General features: G+C 43.8%; 1 protein-coding gene across 3 annotated transcripts in view; it reads left to right on the top strand.

Annotated features, from left to right (window-relative positions):
• Positions 1 to 15,809, top strand: part of slc34a1a (solute carrier family 34 member 1a) — a 33,601-nt gene extending 17,792 nt beyond the window's left edge. For all 3 annotated transcript variants that reach the window (XM_035744136.2, XM_035744135.2, XM_035744134.2), the window contains 7 exons: positions 4,063 to 4,158; positions 4,525 to 4,645; positions 5,272 to 5,439; positions 5,779 to 5,895; positions 12,833 to 12,957; positions 13,841 to 14,110; positions 14,301 to 15,809. In XM_035744136.2, coding sequence (XP_035600029.1) covers positions 4,063 to 4,158; positions 4,525 to 4,645; positions 5,272 to 5,439; positions 5,779 to 5,895; positions 12,833 to 12,957; positions 13,841 to 14,110; positions 14,301 to 14,618 — 1,215 coding nt within the window. In that variant the 3' untranslated portion in view covers positions 14,619 to 15,809. The remainder of the gene's footprint in view (positions 1 to 4,062; positions 4,159 to 4,524; positions 4,646 to 5,271; positions 5,440 to 5,778; positions 5,896 to 12,832; positions 12,958 to 13,840; positions 14,111 to 14,300) is intronic.
• The last annotated feature ends 5,174 nt before the right edge of the window (positions 15,810 to 20,983 follow it).

Genomic DNA, 20,983 nt, shown 5'->3' with positions numbered 1-20,983 from the left:
AATACTGAGGTAGCCATTTTTCCAATCGCTTCTTATGAGAAAGCAATTACCTCGACGGATGTATTATCGAATACATATGTTAAAAACACCTTGAGGATGGATCCTAAACAACGTTTGCCGTGTTTCTGTCGATATTATGGAGCAAATTTTGAAAAAAGTGTGGAGTTATAGTTGAAGTATTTTTCGGTCGATTTCTCGGCCAAGCAGGATGAACAAACGGGAGCTTTTCGCCTACAAAAATATTATTTTTGGAAAAAAGGAACATTTGCTATCTAACTGGGAGTCTCCTGAGTGAAAGCATCTGAAGTTCTTCAAAGGTAAATGATTTAATTTGGTTGGTTTTCTTATTTTCGTGAAAATGTAGCCTGCTGCCAGCAGAGCCTAGCATAGCATTATGCCATGATAAACTTACACAAATGCTTGTCTACCGTTGGCTGTAACGCATATTTTGAAAATCTGAGATGACAATGTTGTTAACAAAGGCTAAGCTTGTGTTTGAATATATTTATTTCATTTCATTTGCGATTTTCATGAATAGGAAAAGTTGCGTTATGCTAATGCATTTGAGGCTATGATTACGCTCCCGGATACGGGTTTGCTAGTCGCAAGAAATTAACCAGTCAATAAACGTATTATACAGGTGTTAACCAGTCATTAAACTCATCATACAGGTATTAACCAGTCATTAAACACATCATACAGGTGTTAACCAGTCATTAAACTCATCATACAGGTATTAACCAGTCATTAAACACATCATACAGGTGTTAACCAGTCATTAAACTCATCATACAGGTGTTAACCAGTCATTAAACTCATCATACAGGTATTAACCAGTCATTAAACACATCATACAGGTGTTAACCAGTCATTAAACTCATCATACAGGTATTAACCAGTCATTAAACACATCATACAGGTGTTAACCAGTCATTAAACTCATCATACAGGTATTAACCAGTCATTAAACACATCATACAGGTGTTAACCAGTCATTAAACTCATCATACAGGTGTTAACTTGTCCAGCCACAGTGTCCGATTTCAAAATGCTTTATGGCGAAAGCACAACAAACGATTATGTTACGTCAGCACCTAGTCACAGAAAAACATACAGACATTTTCTAGCCAAGGAGAGGGCTCACAAAAATCAAAAATAGCGATTAAATGAATCACTAATGTTTGATGATCTTCATCAGATGGCATTCACATGACTTCATGTTACACAATAAATGTGTGTTCTGTTCAACAAAGTTAATCTTTATGTCCAAAAACCTCATTTGAAATTGGTGTGTTATATTTTTATTTCTTTTTATTTCACCTTTATTTAACCAGGTAGGCTAGTTGAGAACAAGTTCTCATTTGCAACTGCGACCTGGCCAAGATAAAGCGTAGCAATTCGACACATACAACAACACAGAGTTACACATGAAATAAACAAAACATATAGTCAATAATACAGTAGAACAAAAGAAAACAAAAATACTATATACAAATATAGGCCATGGAGAGGAATATAGGCCATAGGCCATGGTGCGGAAGTAATTACAATATATTAATTACAATTACAATATATGACAATATAATTACAATATAGCAATTAAACACTGGAATGGTAGATCGGCAGAAGATGAATGTGCAGGTAGAGATACTGGGGTGCAAAGGAGCAAAATAAATAAATAAATACCAGTATGGGGATGAGGTAGGTAGATAGATTGGCGGTTTACAGATGCAGTGATCTGTAAACTGCTCTGACAGCTGGTGCTTAAAGCTAGTGAGGGAGATGTGAGTCTCCAGCTTCAGATATTTTTGCAATTTGTTCCAGTCATAGGCAGCAGAGTGAATGAGTTTACTGAATGGAAAGACGACCAAAGGAGGAATTGGCTTTGGGGGTGACCAGTGAGTTATACCTGCTGGAGCCCGTGCTACGAGTGGGTGCTGCTATGGTGACCAGTGAGCTGAGATAAGGTGGGGCTTTACCTAGCAGAGACATGTAGATAACCTGTAGCCAGTGGGTTTGGCGACGGGTATGAAGCGAAGGCCAACCAACGAGAGCACCAATGGTGGGTAGTGTATGGGGCTTTGGTGACAAAACGGATGGCACTGTGATAGACTGCATCCAGTTTGTTGAGTAGAGTGTTGGAGGCTATTTTATAGATGACATCACCGAAGTCGAGGATCGGTAGGATGGTCAGTTTTACGAGGGTATGTTTGGCAGCATGAGTGAAGGATGCTTTGTTACGATATAGGAAGCCGATTCTAGATTTAATTTTCGATTGGAGATGCTTAATGTGCGTCTGGAAGGAGAGTTTACAGTCTAACCAGACACCCAGGTATTTGTAGTTGTCCATGTATTCTAAGTCAGAGATGTCCAGAGTAGTGATGCTGGACGGGCGAGCAGGTGCGGGCAGCGATCAATTGAAAAGCATGCATTTAGTTTTACTTGCGTTTAAGAGCAGTTAGAGGCCACGGAAGGAGAGTTGTATGGCATTGACGCTCGTCTGGAGGTTAGTTAACACAGTGTCCAAGGAGGGGCCAGAAGTATACAGAATGGTGTCGTCTGCGTAGAGGTGGATCAGAGAATCACCAGCAGAAAGAGCAACATCATTGATGTATACAGAAAAGAGAGTCGGCATGAGAATTGAACCCTGTGCAGAGTGCAGAGAGCCACATCATAATACAGAAATACTCATAATAAACCTTGATAAAAGATACAAGTGTTATGCATGGAAATATAGATAAACTTCTCCTTCATGCAACCGCTGTATCAGATTTCAAAATGGCTTTAAGGCGAAAGCACACCTTGCGATTATGTTAGGTCAGCGTTAGTCACAGAAAAACATCCAGCCATTTTCCAAAGAAGGAGAGGTGTCAGAAAAGTCACAAATAGCGTTATAAATATTTACTTACCTTTGATGATCTTGATCGGAATGCACTTCCAAGAATCCCAGTTCCACAATAAATGTTTGTTTTGTTCGATAAATCCATCATTTATGTCCAAATACCTCCTTTTTGTTCACGCATTTAGCCCAGAAATCCAAATGCATAATGCATGATCACTTGTTCAGACGAAATGTCAAAAAAGTTATATTACAGTACGCAGAAACATATCAAACGATTTATAGAATCAATCTTTAGGATTTTAACATAAATCTCCAACCAGAGAATTCCTTTGTCTTTAGAAATGCAATGGAATGCAGCTACCTCTCACGGGCGCACGCGTGATCAGCTCATGGCACTCTGCCAGACCTCTGGCTCAAACAGCTCTCATTCTCTCCTCCTTCACAGTAGAAGCCTCAAACAAGGTTCTAAAGACTGTTGACATCCAGTGGAAGTCTTAGAAAGTGCAATGTAACCCCATAGACACTGTATTCAATAGGCAATGACATGAAAAACTACAAACCTCACATTTCCCACTTCCTGGTTAGATTTTTTCTAAGGTTTTTGCCTGCCATATGAGTTCTGTTATACACAGGCATAATTCAAACAGTTTTAGAAACTTAAGAGTGTTTTCTATCCAAATATACTAATTATATGCATATTCTAGCTTTTGGGCCTGAGTAGCAGGCAGTTTACTCTGGGCACCTTTTTATCCAAGCTACTCAATTCTGCCCCCAGCCCCAAATAAGTTAACTTATCATACATGTATTAACCAGTCATTAAACTCATAATACAATATAAAAAACTGTCAATATAACACCTAATGAATACCTGTCATGAACATGTTGGCTGGGCTCCCCCTGTTGGCTGGGCTCCCCCTGTTGGCTGTGCTCCCTGCTTATGCCATCAAACTCCTGCAACTTATCCCGAATGTTGCTTCCGGCCTGGTGTTCAACCTTCCCAAGTTCTCCCATGTCACCCCGCTCCTCCGCACACTCCAATGGCTTTCACTCGAAGCTCGCATCCACTACAAAAATATATTTACTATGACTGTGATATATGGTTGTCTCACCTAGCTATCTTAAGATGGATGCACTAACTGTAAGTCTATCTGGATAAGAACATCTGCTAAATGACTCAAATAAAATAAAAGTAAACAACCAATCTGTCTTGTCTCCATCAGTTGGATAAGCAGGTGATCACCGGCATCGCCATGGGAGATGAGAGGATGAGGAACAGGAGCCTAGTGAAGAAGTGGTGCCACACCGGGCTAGTTACGGTACAGACCCTCAACACCATCAATGTCTCAACACTGTCATCATTGTCATCACTGTCACTCCCAGACCCTCTGCCTCACCACATCACGGCCTCAACACTGTCACGGCCAACACCGTCATTATCATGACTGTCACCACCGTCACTCTTGAGCCTGTCACCCCCACCAGCTGTTAAGGCTTTGGTGCGATAAGCTCTGTCGCTGATGAGGCTTTCTCTGTCACTATCACAGTGATTTATGAATATACTGTCTGTGAATGACAAGACATAAGGCATACTGTTTGCTATGTTTATCTTCTCTCTACCTCGCACTCTCTCTCCTATCTATCTTATATGCTTCTAAACTCTCTCCCATTCTCTTTTCTATCAGTCCTCTATGAATATCAGCATCCCTGGTTCTGACAACTGTAGCTCCGCCCACCTCTGCTTGCAGGAAGGTGACATCACCTGGACCACTCAGAATCTCCCCTCTGAGGTTAACATCCAGAAATGTAAATCCAACATAAATGACTTACTTTAAACTGACATACATATAGTTTTATATACTATTTTTGACATCACCCTTATTTGACTTATTATTTCTTTAGAGGTTATTAGATTATTTTTAGATTTGGGTTATTTATAGTTAATTTTAATTGTTTTAGCACAATAAGAACTTTATACATATGTAGAATCTCAATTTCAGCTAGTTTGCTACAGCAGGACAATAATCCTGCAGCAACAAGAAATGTGAATTATTATGTGAATTATATGTAATGGATATTTTTGAAGCGCATTTTTTGTTGGGGAAAATCAAATCTGACATTTTTACAAACTTTAGAAGAATTGTAAAACCTTGAATACACTACACGTTTGCATTTCCTGCTTAGCAGGAACATTTTCAGCAAAAAAGAGTGCTCAAGTTAAGATCCTACATCTTAAAGAAAATAATGCATGCCATTTAGCAGACACTTATCTCCAAAGAGACTCACAGTCATGCGTGCATATATTTTTTCCATATGGGTGGTCCCGGGAGTCGAACCCACTATCCTAGTGTTGCAAATGCCATGCTCTACCAATCGAACTACAGACAAGAACATTGTTGTGTTATTTGTCGGGTGCTCCTGGTTTTCTCTAGGTAGGCATCTGTTTGCTGATGCCCATCTGTCAGACCTGACGGTGGGGCTGATCCTCCTGGCCGGCTCCCTGGCCCTACTCTGCACCTGCCTGGTGCTCCTGGTCAAGCTGCTCAACTCGCTCCTCCAAGGTCAAGTGGCAAAGGTCATCCAAAAGGTCATCAACACAGGTGGGCGCCGGTCGGAGATAGATTGCAAGATTTTTTACATTTTGAGAATGCCAGTCTGACCATACTAAATATAACCTCCACTAGACATTTTAGATGGACAAGACAGACAGACAGACAGACAGACGGACGGACGGACGGACGGAGACGGACGGACGGACGGACGGACGGACTACAGACGGACAGACCTAATCTGGGTTGTCACTAGTTACCACAGCAACAAAGTCTTAATTATGTCTAAATCCAGCCTACTTCTGAAATCCACTAGCAAGATTTACAGACAGACAAGAAAGACAGACAGGTAGACCTAATAAGGATCTTGCTCTAACCATTTCAATGTAGACTTGCCGTATCCGTTTGGCTGGCTGGCGGGCTACCTGGCCATGTTTGTGGGAGCAGGGATGACCTTTGTAGTGCAGAGCAGCTCTGTGTTCACCTCTGCCCTGACACCACTTATAGGTGAGTGACCTCTGGCTAGGGGAACATCTACCGACCCCATTCTTGCATGAATAACAATTAAAACCACATTTGTAGGTTTTCTGTAATGATTGATTGTGATTGTTATAGACAGAATAATCATAGATAAAGGCCATTTATCAATTTGGTTTATTCAAATCAGTTGTTCAGGGGGGAGAAGAGAAGGTCAATAGTTTGGACAAGACAAACATATTCACATGGGTTATGAAATCTATTCTTAGAAAAAGCATTGATGTATACCTGAAATACCTAGCCTACAAACACAATCTATGAACTCACACAGAGACATACATTCTAGTTTTATCTCATTGCTGACATGCTGGTCCAGACTAAAACCCCTGTGGTTTGTGAGATAGCATGTTAATATACCTTAGAAAGACAGCAGGCAGGTAAACAAGTACAATCAGATAAAAATTGACCCACTTCACATCACATAGTTTAATGAAGCCAGAGTAAAACTTCCTCATGCATCTTCATTTGATTTATGGTTTGAATATTTACAAAACATGAACAATGGATTAATAGGTCTTTTTTGGGGTTATCATCAGGTTAACCAGTTATGCAAATCTCAGTAAGGCACAGCATAAATCACGTTTCTTAAATCAAAGGGAATATTTCATTGGCTGATATAACAATAAATGGGTGTAAATCTTCAGTTGATCAGTGACTTGTAAGTCACATTGGAATCATACTGTTCTCCGGCTGGATGTTTCTGGATGTGAAGGCGTAGAGGAATGGATCCAAGCAGCTGTAGGTCAGAGATCCAACAATTATCCAATTGGATTCCCAGAACCCTCTCATAGCCTTATCCCCCACAAAAATGGCTGTCACTCCCAGCACATTCATGACATGGTGAGGAGTGCATGGAATGATGAAGGTCACAATGATGCTGGTCACTAACCTAGTCATCCTGGGGCTCCTGAAGAAGGCTGTTTGGTTCACCTTTCTGTGGAGGTGGATGTAGGCGGTGGCCACGAGAAGGGAACAACAAATCCCAGGACAGTATTGAGGAGTATACCGGCCATTTCCTGAGTGTCTGATGTGAAAACATACTGACACTGTACCTGTCCACTCTCATCTGGCTTCAAATCCGGTAACATCATCCTAGAAGACATATTTACAACCCCTGTTAGTCCCAAAAGGACAGCCAGCAGACCTGTCTTCCCTGCCCCTGAATCTGCCAGTCTGACCCAGCTGTGGGGGTAGAGAAACAGGAGGTAGCATTGAATGCTCAGTAGTGTCACAGTCAGCAGGCTGGCTTAGAAACTACTGAAGAATAGCATGGAAGTGTGATCCTCTGTAGCTCAGAAACTAGAGCATGGAGCTTGCAATGCCAGAATAGTGGGTTTGATTCCTGGGACCACCCGTACGCAAGCATGACTATGTCGCTTAGAATAAAAATGTCTGCTAAATGGCATATATTCTATATGAACATACAAAGAGACAGGGTTTCATCCAGATAAACCACAGTTCATGGACCCATACAAGCAGGGTGATGAGGTAAAGTAGATCAGAAACAGTCAGCATCTGGCTCAAACTGGCTATATCTTGGTTTTAGCGAAGGACAACCAATCACTGGGATGTTCTTGGGAATGCTGATTAGGCAGCAGAGAGACATGGCCGCGCTAGGCTGTCATATAAAGTACTGTTCTCATCTGACAGGAGATACAGTACTCTGAAGAGCTGTTTTTCTGTCCAGTGAATTTGCTATCCAAATATAGTCTTAGTGAGTTGGTAGTTATGGAAAGGCCCTGGTTAGATGTTGTGTGTCAGTGGGACTTTGCATGGGCCCTCTGAATATCCTGAACTTCTTATGTGAAACCACAGATGACGATGTGTTTATTTGAATTTACCTGGAGAATGTTGGATAACCAAGCAACCAATGAACTATCAGAGTTGTTTCTGCTCTAACACATGGAAAGTAAAATCAACCCCTCATATCGATTTCATATCTGATCTTTGGAGAATTTTAGGAAATGGAAATGGAAATGTTCTTTCATTTATAATGCAAACAATGTACATTATCATATCACAGAAGGTTGGTGGCCCCTTAATTGTGGAGGGTGGGCTCGTGGTAATGGCTGGAGCGGAATTGGTGGAATGGTATCAAATACTTCAAACACACGCTTTCTATCTATTCAATGCCATTCCATTTGCTCCGTTCCAGCCATTATTATGAGCCGTCCTCCCCTCAGCAGCCTCCACTGCCCAATATTTCATACTTATATTTGCATCTAAGACTCAGTCTAAGACACATTATTCCTCATTTTGACGGTGTGCAGATCTCTCTCTTCTTATATTTCAATTACCTTCAAATACATTCTTAAATAAGTATTTAGCCAAAGTTTGTTTGAAAATAGTTTTGCAAATACATTTGGAAAGTATTGGCATGTATTTAAACCTACTTCTAATTTAAGTAGTTGTAGTGGGCTGTGTATTTGAAAATACTCAAATACACAGCAAATAAGTATATCAAATACAAATACTTAAGTAATCGTACATTCATATATTAAACTGTTGAAAAAACCAATGAGTGTCTGGAAATTCTACAAGATTGTTGCTTTCGGATGACTGGTCAGTGGTGGAAAAAGTACACAACTAAGATACCTTAGTAGAAAATGTCACGCAGTAAAATACTACTTCAGTAAAAATCTAAAAGTATTTGGTTTAAAATATACTTAAGTATCAAAAGTAAATGTAATTGTCACGACTTGTTCGGGCGGCGTTCGGCAGTTGACGTCACCGGCCTTCTAGCCATCGATCCACTTTTCATTTTCCATTTGTTTTGTCTTTGTCTTACACACCTGATTTCAATCCCGCACTTATTCATTATTTACCCTCTGTTCCCCCATGTTTGTTTGTGAGTAATTGTTCGTTGTAAATCGGTCCGTTTTTGTGGGCTCGCTATATTGCTTTGTATTTATGTATTTTTGAGTAAAAGACGTTGATTACTCATATCTGCTGTCCTGCGCCTGACTCTACACCAGCTACACACAGGACCTTTACAGTAATTGCTCAAATGTGACTGACTGGATCGATTCGGTCTTACGTAGCAAATCAAATCAAATTGTATTAGTCACATGCGCCGAATACAACAGGTATTTCACCTTACAGTGAAATGCTTACTTACGAGCCCCTAACCAACAGTGCAGTTTAAAAAAATACAGATAAGAATAAGAGATAAAAGTAACAAGAAATTAAAGAGCAGCAGTAAAAAATAACAATATTTACAGGGGGGTGTGGGTACAGTGTCAATTTGCGGGGGCACCGGTTAGTTGAGGTAGTATGTACATGTAGGTAGAGTTATTTAAAGTGATTATGCATAGATGACAACAGAGAGTGGCAGTGGTGAGGAGCAATGCAAATAGTCAGGGTAGCCATTTGACTAGCAACATTTGAAATGGTGTTTTTTACATTGGATATACAGTAAGTAGAGACTCAGAGCTAGAAAATTGTATATCATACACTATAGTTGAGGAACAATGGGAAAGTCATTCTTCTTTGAAAGTTGATAAACTCAGTTTCCGGCTCAAACTGGAACGATTGTGGTTTTAACGAAGGTTGAATATCACTGCGATGTTCCCTGGAACTCCGATCAGGAAGTAGAGAGACAGGACCACGCCATAGGCTAGATGTCCACAGTTCCAGGAGAAGGCTGAAGGACTGAGGAAGGAAGTAGAGAGACAGGACCACGCCAGAGGCTAGATGTCCACAGTTCCAGGAGAAGGCTGAAGGACTGAGGAAGGAAGTAGAGAGACAGGACCACGCTGGAGGCTAGATGTCCACAGTTCCAGGAGAAGGCTGAAGGACTGAGGAAGGAAGTAGAGAGACAGGACCACACTAGAGGCTAGATGTCCACAGTTCCAGGAGAAGGCTGAAGGACTGAGGAAGGAAGTAGAGAGACAGGACCACGCTGGAGGCTAGATGTCCACAGTTTCAGGAGAAGGCTGAAGGACTGAGGAAGGAAGTAGAGAGACAGGACCACGCCAGAGGCTAGATGTCCACAGTTCCAGGAGAAGGCTGAAGGACTGAGGAAGGAAGTAGAGAGACAGGACCACGCTGGAGGCTAGATGTCCACAGTTCCAGGAGAAGGCTGAAGGACTGAGGAAGGAAGTAGAGAGACAGGACCACGCTGGAGGCTAGATGTCCACAGTTCCAGGAGAAGGCTGAAGGACTGAGGAAGGAAGTAGAGAGACAGGACCACACTAGAGGCTAGATGTCCACAGTTCCAGGAGAAGGCTGAAGGACTGAGGAAGGAAGTAGAGAGACAGGACCACGCTGGAGGCTAGATGTCCACAGTTTCAGGAGAAGGCTGAAGGACTGAGGAAGGAAGTAGAGAGACAGGACCACGCCAGAGGCTAGATGTCCACAGTTCCAGGAGAAGGCTGAAGGACTGAGGAAGGAAGTAGAGAGACAGGACCACGCTGGAGGCTAGATGTCCACAGTTCCAGGAGAAGGCTGAAGGACTGAGGAAGGAAGTAGAGAGACAGGACCACGCCAGAGGCTAGATGTCCACAGTTCCAGGAGAAGGCTGAAGGACTGAGGAAGGAAGTAGAGAGACAGGACCACGCTAGAGGCTAGATGTCCACAGTTCCAGGAGAAGGCTGAAGGACTGAGGAAGGAAGTAGAGAGACAGGACCACGCTGGAGGCTAGATGTCCACAGTTCCAGGAGAAGGCTGAAGGACTGAGGAAGGCTGAAGGACTAGAGAGACAGGACCACGCCAGAGGCTAGATGTCCACAGTTCCAGGAGAAGGCTGAAGGACTGAGGAAGGAAGTAGAGAGACAGGACCACGCTGGAGGCTAGATGTCCACAGTTCCAGGAGAAGGCTGAAGGACTGAGGAAGGAAGTAGAGAGACAGGACCACGCCAGAGGCTAGATGTCCACAGTTCCAGGAGAAGGCTGAAGGACTGAGGAAGGAAGTAGAGAGACAGGACCACGCTGGAGGCTAGATGTCCACAGTTCCAGGAGAAGGCTGATTGACTGAGGAAGGAAGTAGAGAGACAGGACCACGCTAGAGGCTAGATGTCCACAGTTCCAGGAGAAGGCTGAAGGACTGAGGAAGGAAGTGTTGGAGGTGGAATAGTTTAAGGTGGACAAGTTGCTCCATTTCTAATAGAGAGATAAACAGACTGGTTGACTGGGACGAAGTCAGCTCCATGTTTAGACCTCTGCTCTACCAGAGGTGGTACTGAGTTAATGACATCAGACAGTTTTTAGAACAGCTGGTTTTCTGTCATGTGAATATTTCCTATTCAAATACAGTCTCAGTGAAGTGGTGGTTTGGGAAAAGCTCTGGTTGGATGTTGTGTGTCAATATGTATTTTCAAGGGGCATCTGAATATACTGAACTCATGACACCACTGATTATCTTGTTTGTCAGTTCATCTTGAATTTTCTAGTTAGAATCTTGGACAACCTTTGGACAGGAATGTGGGTTCCTATTCTAACTTGAAACATATTGGGTGGATGAGTGTTGTTATACTTGTTCAGATGATGGGCTACACGTTGGTGGTGTAAGCCAGTGGTTCTCAAACTGTACCAGTATCACCAATATGTACCTTTTTATGTGCATTTTACCTGTAAGCCTATGATCTCGTGAATCTTCTCAATTACACCTGGTTTAGAACCACTTGTGCTCTAGGTCTGGTGTGTGATTGGAGGTTAACTCAACAGTAATGCTATTGGTCAAAAACTCAGATTTTGAATCCAAACAGTCAGATGTTAAAAAGGGGTACCAGATTCATTGTCTCTTTCTACTTGTTCCTGACCTATGCTGATGAAATACACTCTCTCTTTCTTTCTCTCTCCACCCCAGGGGCTCTTGCAGCATGGCTTTTCAGGCTATGACTTCTCTCTCTCACTCTCTCACTCTCTCTTTCTCTCTCTCTCTCTCTCTCTGATGATGAAGATGATGCCTAGAATAATGCCTTGTAATGCTTCTGAATGCTTTGTAAATTAAGCTTATGCCTTGTATGTGATTTCACTCATTTTACAATGATATTAAATCTCTGACTTTGATGTAGACAATTCTTATTCATTACTTGATAGTCTATTCATGTAGCTCTTTAATGCTGCAATGTGTCACTTTTTGGGTGACCCAACCATATTCAAATTTAAATGTGAGTTAATAGATCTGTCATTCTCATTGAAAGCAAGTAAAAGAAGTGGTATATAATGTATGTAATATGTCCCCTATTTCTATGCTTCCCATGCAATATGTTTGGTTATATTTCACAGTGGTTTAGATGGTATAATGATTCTGTACACTATAATTGCTTGTTTTGTCACATACACTGAAATTAGGCAAACGTACAATTTTAGCAACCAAGAAATGGCGAAGTGACTTCTGTATAGTGCACCTTTAAGAGTATTGGTTGCATATTCCTATTCATCCTTTATCTTTGTGGAGTCAGATATACCTCTTAATAGACTTTGTCCATTCATTTCATAGTATACACATACTGTATCAAATATTACCCCACTACAATTTAAGGGGTGAGTTAGCCCCACCACAAATATTACCCCACGACAATGTAAGGGGTGAGTTAGCCCCTCTACAAATATTACACCACTACAATGTAAGGGGTGAATAAGCCCCTTTACAAATATTACACACTACAATGTAAGGGGTGAGTTAGCCCCTCTACAAATATTACACCACTACAATGTAAGGGGTGAATAAGCCACTCTACAAATATTACCCACTACAATGTAAGGGGTGAGTTAGCCCCTCTACAAATATTACACCACTACAATGTAAGGGGTGAATAAGCCCCTCTACAAATATTACACACTACAATGTAAGGGGTGAGTTAGCCCCTCTACAAAGTAATTAGCATAATCGCTATCATCTTACAGCAGACATGCTTTTCTGTGTGCCACATGAACAATGATGAACCCTGCTCCTGGTTTGCAGGTATTGGTGTGATCAGTCTGGAGAGGGCCTATCCACTGACTCTGGGCTCTAACATCGGCACCACAACCACAGCCCTGCTGGCAGCCCTGGCCAGCCCTGGGGACAAACTGGCTGCTGCCATACAGGTATGGACCGTTTGGGAATCACTTATTTCGTAAAAGGCTTTATTCAGAGTAACTTATATTCAAATAAAAGGGCTGAGAAATAGAAAAAGATACCTTTCCCCAAATGTCCATCTAATACCGTCCATCTTGTCTTTCCTCTCAAATGTCCATCTAATACCGTCCATCTTGTCTTTCCTCTCAAATGTCCACCTAATACCGTCCATCTTGTCTTTCCTCTCAAATGTCCATCTAATACCGTCCATCTTGTCTTTCCTCTCAAATATAAATGTCCATCTAATACCATCCATCTTGTCTTTCCTCTCAAATGTCCACCTAATACCGTCCATCTTGTCTTTCCTCTCAAATGTCCATCTAATACCGTCCATCTTGTCTTTCCTCTCAAATGTCCATTTAATACCGTCCATCTTGTCTTTCCTCTCAAATGTCCATCTAATACCGTCCATCTTGTCTTACCTCTCAAATGTCCATCTAATACCGTCCATCTTGTCTTTCCTCTCAAATGTCCATCTAATACCGTCCATCTTGTCTTTCCTCTCAAATGTCCATCTAATACTGTCCATCTTGTCTTTCCTCTCAAATGTCCATCTAATACCGTCCATCTTGTCTTTCCTCTCAAATGTCCATCTAATACTGTCCATCTTGTCTTTCCTCTCAAATGTCCACCTAATACCGTCCATCTTGTCTTTCCTCTCAAATGTCCATCTAATACCGTCCATCTTGTCTTTCCTCTCAAATGTCCATCTAATACTGTCCATCTTGTTTTTCCTCTCAAATGTCCACCTAATACTGTCCATCTTGTCTTTCCTCTCAAATGTCCACCTAATACTGTCCATCTTGTCTTCCCTCTCAAATGTCCACCTAATACTGACCATCTTGTCTCCAGATTGCTCTGTGTCACTTCTTCTTCAACATCCTGGGAATCCTGCTGTGGTACCCCATCCCTGTGACACGTGTCCCTATCCGCATGGCTCGTGCCCTGGGTGAACGCACCGCCAAGTACCGCTGGTTCGCTGTCCTCTACCTCCTCGTCTGTTTCCTGCTCCTCCCGTCCCTGGTCCTAGGCCTCTCATTGGCTGGCTGGAGAGTGATGGTGGGAGTGGGCGCACCATTTGTGGGTGTGACTGTTTTCATTGCCTTGGTGAACCTGATGCAGGTGGGTTAGACATACTGTAATCAGCCATTCTTGGAGAACATTGGAAGTCAAATTGATAATGGAGACTGTACATTTTTACAAAGATTTTCTATGCAACTTTCATTGTCATCCAAGAGTGGTTGAATAGTTCAGATGTATCAAATTTGATTGGTCTATGGTTGGTTGGTAACAACATTTCTCTGTGCTGCAGGCTCACAGCCCCGGCCACCTGCCCGCCGGTCTCCAGAGCTGGGACTTCCTGCCTCGCTGGATGCGCTCCCTAAAACCCCTTGACAGGGTCATCACCAAGGCAACTGGCTGCTGCAGCACTGGCCAAGCAACCGGAGACGACCAGGCGGCACCCATTAACGCGGTAACGACCCATGTTGACCCCAAGATTGCATCCGCCCAGAGGAAGGCTGACCTGGCGTATGATCACCCCGTCTTTGAGTTCCTGGATGAGACGAAGCCAGGTGTACCTGTGTTTAAACTGAAGGGTCTGGAGAGGTGTAACAGCACACCCCTCTAAAGGAGATGGGTCTTGGTCTGACATGGGAAGGGTTGGTTTAATATTTTCTATTTAATCTCAGGAGTGCACTGCTCTGGGCCTCAAAGGCCATAGAGTGTTCTGGTCCTTGGCTTATAATCTATGATTGATTTCTGCCAGCTGTGCAGTCTCTCTATAGCCAATCAATGACACAAATTGATAAATTAAGTGCCTGGGAGATTACTGTACAGTATAAAGCCCAGAAGGAGATCTTATAGTCCTTGAGGACTGGAGTTGTTCACCCTCTTCTGTGAATATGTTTTATTATCATAGTGAACCAGACTGGATCCAGTAATCTAGATTGAAGATAACAGAGGTTAAGACAACAGATTCTAATATCCCATAACTCTTTGCAAAAATGGGACCAGCTATGCTAGTTAACATCGGTGCTGGTCCAATGAATTTGTTTATTTTCGAACTCTGTCACATGGAATTATTCTATTGTCCTAACCAATATATTTTCGACCTAGCCAGTATCTAGCTCCCTAAGTGGGGTTGGGATGGATAAGCACTCCAAGACATCCCAGTGGAATCAACGAGGGCGCACTTCACAGATAATCTAAACCAGATGGGCGTACATGAAATGAATGTGTACTGTGTGGGTTAGAATATTCATCGTAGGTGTGTTTTTATAAGTCTGTGTAAATGTGTCTGTTTGTGGGTTTGCTTATGTGTTCGTCACACACGCGTGCACCTACTCTAGCAAATGTAGCTTCACAGAAGTCAGTTGATTATGCAGAAGAAGATCACGCTTCAAGCCCCTTGATGATGCTGTTCCCTGTAGGGAAGAAATACTTTACTTTCACTTCGGGAACAGAATGAACTGTTCAGATTAACAGGGTCTCTCTTTGCTCCATGAACAAAACAGAGTGCAGAGTGTGCAATGATATGAAACACTAAAAGGAACGTGTTTGTCAGACAAGGGTGGTAAAAATATTTAGAAGAAATTCAAAGATGCTAATAAAGTGCTTGCTACTGTATAATACAGCTCTCTGTATATGCCATTGATTGTTTCCTTGACAAGTGTCTATCTAATGATATAGCCACATTTATATAAAACAATGATATCTTGTCAAACATTGTGTACATACATTTGATTGATATATCGGTAGCCAGTCCCTTCAAATAAAAAAAAGCAATCATAAGCAACAAAAATCAAGAGAAAAACACTGTCTTTGTTGTGCCATGTCTGAAGTCATAGCTAAGTCAGTATCGCATCATATAGCTACAAACCTGTGTTGTATTTTAGTGGGCAAAACAGTAGAACCGTTTCTAAAAGGTTATGCTACTTAAACTTCCCAATAATAACACAGAAGATCATTTTCCATTTAGAACATCTACTTTATTTCTGGTTACTCAACATGACCCTAGACTCCTCCACATCATCCATCCCCCCTCAGGATCCCTCCACCCTGTCATCCCATCGGTCATTCAATCAGCAGCCCTCCACCCTGCCACCCTGTCAATCATTCAATCAGTAGCCCTCCACCCTGCCACCCTGTCAATCATTCAATCAGTAGCCCTCCACCCTGCCACCCTGTCAATCATTCAATCAGTAGCCCTCCACCCTGCCACCCTGTCAATCATTCAATCAGTAGCCCTCCACCCTGCCACCCTGTCAATCATTCAATCAGCAGCCCTCCACCCTGCCACCCTGTCAATCATTCAATCAGTAGCCCTCCACCCTGCCACCCTGTCAATCATTCAATCAGCAGCCCTCCACCCTGCCACCCTGTCAATCATTCAATCAGTAGCCCTCCACCCTGCCACCCTGTCAATCATTCAATCAGTAGCCCTCCACCCTGCCACCCTGTCAATCATTCAATCAGTAGCCCTCCACCCTGCCACCCTGTCAATCATTCAATCAGCAGCCCTCCACCCTGCCACCCTGTCAATCATTCAATCAGCAGCCCTCCACCCTGCCACCCTGTCAATCATTCAATCAGTAGCCCTCCACCCTGCCACCCTGTCAATCATTCAATCAGTAGCCCTCCACCCTGCCACCCTGTCAATCATTCAATCAGCAGCCCTCCACCCTGCCACCCTGTCAATCATTCAATCAGCAGCCCTCCACCCTGCCACCCTGTCAATCATTCAATCAGTAGCCCTCTAACCTCCACCCTATCAGTCCCCTACCCTCACCCTGTCAGTCCCCTACCCTCCAACCTCCACCCTGTCAGTCCCCTACCCTCACCCTGTCAATCATTCAAACAGTAGCCCTCCACTCTACCCCGGCTGTGAGTTACTTTCCACCCTGTCCCCTACCCTCTAACCTCCACCCTGTCAGTCCCCTACCCTCAGTCCCCTACCCTCCACCCTGTCAGTCCCCTACCCTCACCCTGTCAGTCCCCTACCCTCCAACCTCCACCCTGTCAGTCCCCTACCCTCCAACCTCCACCCTGTCAGTCCCCTACCCTCTCACCTCCACCCTGTCAGTCCCCTACCCTCCACCCTCCACCCTGTCAGTCCCCTACCCTCCAACCTCCACCCTGTCAGTCCCCTACCCTCCAACCTCCACCCTGTCAGTCCCCTACCCTCCAACCTCCACCCTGTCAGTCCCCTTCCTTCATGATACTGTCTGGGTCAGACTGGAGGGGCCATAGACCTGCTGGTCTCCCTCCTCGTGATACTGTCTGGGTCAGACTGGATGGACCATAGACCTGCTGGTCTCCCTCCTCATGATACTGTCTGGGTCAGACTGTAGGGACCATAGACCTGCTGTTCTCCCTCCTCATGATACTGTCTGAGTCAGACTGGAGGGACCATAGACCTGCTGTTCTCCCTCCTCATGATACTGTCTGAGTCAGACTGGAGGGACCACAGACCTGCTGGTCTCTCTCCTCATGATACTGTCTGGGTCAGCCTGGAGGGTCCATAGACCTGCTGGTTTCTCTCCTCATGATACTGTCTGGGTCAGACTGGAGGAACCATAGACTTACTGGTTTCCCTCCTCATGATGATGTCTGGGTCAGCCTGGAAGCTGTTATGGGGCCTTTTGGTTCTAGACTTGGTGCTCTGGTACCCCTCGCCGTGCAGTAGCAGAGAAAACAGTCTATGACTTGGGTGACTGAAGTCTCTGACAATTTTATGGGCTTTCCTCTGACGCTGCCTATTATATCGGTCCTGGATGGCAGGAAGCTTGGCCCCAGTGATGTACTGGACCGTACGCACTACCCTCTGTAGCGACTTACGGTCAGATGCTGAGCAGTTGCCATACCAGGGGGTGATGAAACCGGTCAGGATGCTCTCGATGGTGCAGCTCTAGAACCTTTTGAGCTTTCTGGGGACCCATGCCAAATCTTTTCAATGTCATGAGGGGGAAAAGTTTTGTTGTGCCCTCTTTACGACTGTCTTGATGTGTTTGGACCATGATAGTTTGTTAGTGATGTGGACACCAAGGAACTTGAAACTCTCAACCCTCTCCATTACAGCCCCTTCGATGTTAATGTGGGCCTGTTCGGCCCGCCTTTTCCTGTAGTCCACAATCATCTCCTTCATCTTGCTCACATTGAGGGAGATGACACTATACAGATGTATTTAGGAGGACTATTTGCGCACTCGCGCACACACACGAAGCGTCCACCTGTACGAGGAACCTCTTCTGAAAATCAGGCTCTGGAGAACAAGTGATGAGCAAAAGCATTTTATCAGTATCAGCATGAACGCTTCCTCACACTGAAACTCCTTGGAGTGGTTACTGCAAGGTCGTGGTGGGCTCCCTTTACGTGAGTTAAGGTCCTGCAGCGCCAACATGGTCGCCATAAGCCCATCCTTGGGCTCGTGCTCTCGAACCCAGGTCCGAGTGTCGTTTGGGAAAATCGAGAAGTTGCTCGAGGATGACGACTTCACCAATCTCATCCTGTCTTCCCCTCCGGTCAAACCCATCGTCGAACCCGATACGTCTCCGTTGGTGACTCACCCGATGGCATCGATGCAGCTCTGATGCTTTGACGGTAGGTTCTCTGGGGAGATGTCAAACTTCTCCAGCACCGCTTCCTTCAGGTCCTTGTAGACGTTGGACAACCCCTCATCCTTTGCTGTGTAAGCCTCTAAGGCCTTGCCCATGAGAAATGGGACAAGCCTGCAGGCCCACTCCACCTCTGGCTAACGCCGCATCTTGGCCATTTACTCAAACCTCAGTAAGAGGTTATCAATGTCCTCTCCCTGCTGGTATGAAGGCATCTTCGGCTCCTTCCTCAGGAATGCTAGAGGGTGGACGTTAGCGTGACTGGACTGGTCTCCTGGTGCTGGGGACCATGCTGTGGAGTTGAAGTCCCTGCTGTGTCAATCCTCCGTTGTCCTGGTGTTGGCAGACCCAATCTTGGGCTCTCACTGAGTTCTGCATCATGAGGAGATGTGAGGATAGATTGTCGTAGGCCCCGGAACTCCTGCTTGAGGTCTTCATCCCTCCTCTCAAGGCAGGTGAGAAGCTGCTGGAAAAGGGCTACCATGGTTGGGTGTCATTCTGATTGATCCCCCTCCTTCAGTTGGCTGCTCCTGCTGCCCTTCTATGGCTGTATATATGGTGGTTCTATCGGCAGCTCAAGCAGTTGGTCGGGCTCGTAGTTTCTCATAATTGACATCTTCTTCACCGGATGATTCTATGGTATTATAGGGACAGCTAAACAGTGTTGCCCAATCAACAGTTCAATGAAAAAGGTCCCCCTTGAGGCTCCTTTTGTAGGGGAAGCACCTCACATCAGAACATAATAAACTCATTAATTTATTAATTAAGCCATTACAAATATCAAAACATATATTTTCCACTCAGCTACATTTATCATGAATTATCTTAATTGAACCTTTGCAATTGGTTTATCATAATACAATATAGCACAATATAACACATTTACAGAAACCCATCGCTGCTGTCATGGTGTCTTCCAATACGCCAATCACATGAACGTGCGATTTGGGACAGGCACTACAAACCCAGCCCGATTATCTTAGCTGGGGTCCTTATTCCGGCATATCCGGAAGCTACAGATATAGAAAGAGAGGAACACAAACAAATACAGAGCGCTCATCCAAAACATTGATAAGTACAATAAACGTCACTTAAGTTAAACATTAAGGCTTTGTCTGCGTATTTCTTATATCATACCAAACTGTTACTGACGGGAGGTAAGAAGTATGTGTGTAATGTATGAACTGAGATCGGTAAGTTAACTTGTATGTCGACCCACATTGGCAACGTAACTAAAAACGGAGCAGGGTAGGCGAGAGGAGAGGAGTGTGGGTGTGTTAGCTTACCAAATGATGCCTGTGCCAGTGATGGACTTCTCCTCCACAGTCAGCTTGTAGGGGCCACAGAACTGCTGGTCTCCCTCCTCCATCACAGACTTAACCAACAGCCTGGAGTTTGTCAGCATTGCAGCCAGGAAGAACAGGAGATGAGCCTAATGAATGAATCGATACAGACTGATGTCTTCACTAACGTCTGACTCACATACAGATGTATACAGGAGGACTATACAAATACACACAGGCTGTGATGACAGGCTCTTTATGTACTTTGTGAGTGGGAGGACATGAGAAGATGTTGGTACTATACAGAGGAGGTTAATTGTGGAGGTGGACCATACAGTATAAAGAGGTTTATGGTAGAGGTGGACCATGCAGTATAAAGATGTTTATGGTGGAGGTGGACCATACAGTATAAAGAGGTTTATGGTAGAGGTGGACCATACAGTATAAAGAGGTTTATGGTAGAGGTGGACCATACAGTATAAAGAGGTTTATGGTAGAGGTGGACCATACAGTATAAAGAGGTTTATGGTAGAGGTGGACCATGCAGTATAAAGAGGTTTATGGTGGAGGTGGACCATACAGTATAAAGAGGTTTATGGTAGAGATGGACCATACAGTATAAAGAGGTTTATGGTAGAGGTGGACCATACAGTATAAAGAGGTTTATGGTAGAGGTGGACCATACAGTATAAAGAGGTTTATGGTAGAGGTGGACCATACAGTATAAAGATGTTTATGGTAGAGGTGGACCATACAGTATAAAGAGGTTTATGGTAGAGATGGACCATACAGTATAAAGAGGTTTATGGTAGAGGTGGACCATACAGTATAAAGAGGTTTATGGTAGAGGTGGACCATACAGTATAAAGAGGTTTATGGTAGAGGTGGACCATACAGTATAAAGAGGTTTATGGTAGAGGTGGACCATACAGTATAAAGAGGTTTATGGTAGAGATGGACCATACAGTATAAAGAGGTTTATGGTAGAGGTGGACCATGCAGTATAAAGATGTTTATGGTGGAGGTGGACCATACAGTATAAAGAGGTTTATGGTAGAGGTGGACCATGCAGTATAAAGATGTTTATGGTAGAGGTG

This window comes from Oncorhynchus keta, chromosome 30 (assembly GCF_023373465.1).
Source record: "Oncorhynchus keta strain PuntledgeMale-10-30-2019 chromosome 30, Oket_V2, whole genome shotgun sequence".
Lineage (NCBI taxonomy): Eukaryota > Metazoa > Chordata > Actinopteri > Salmoniformes > Salmonidae > Oncorhynchus > Oncorhynchus keta.
Note: the sequence above shows the minus strand (reverse complement) of the source record. Positions and strands in the feature narration are given on the sequence as shown.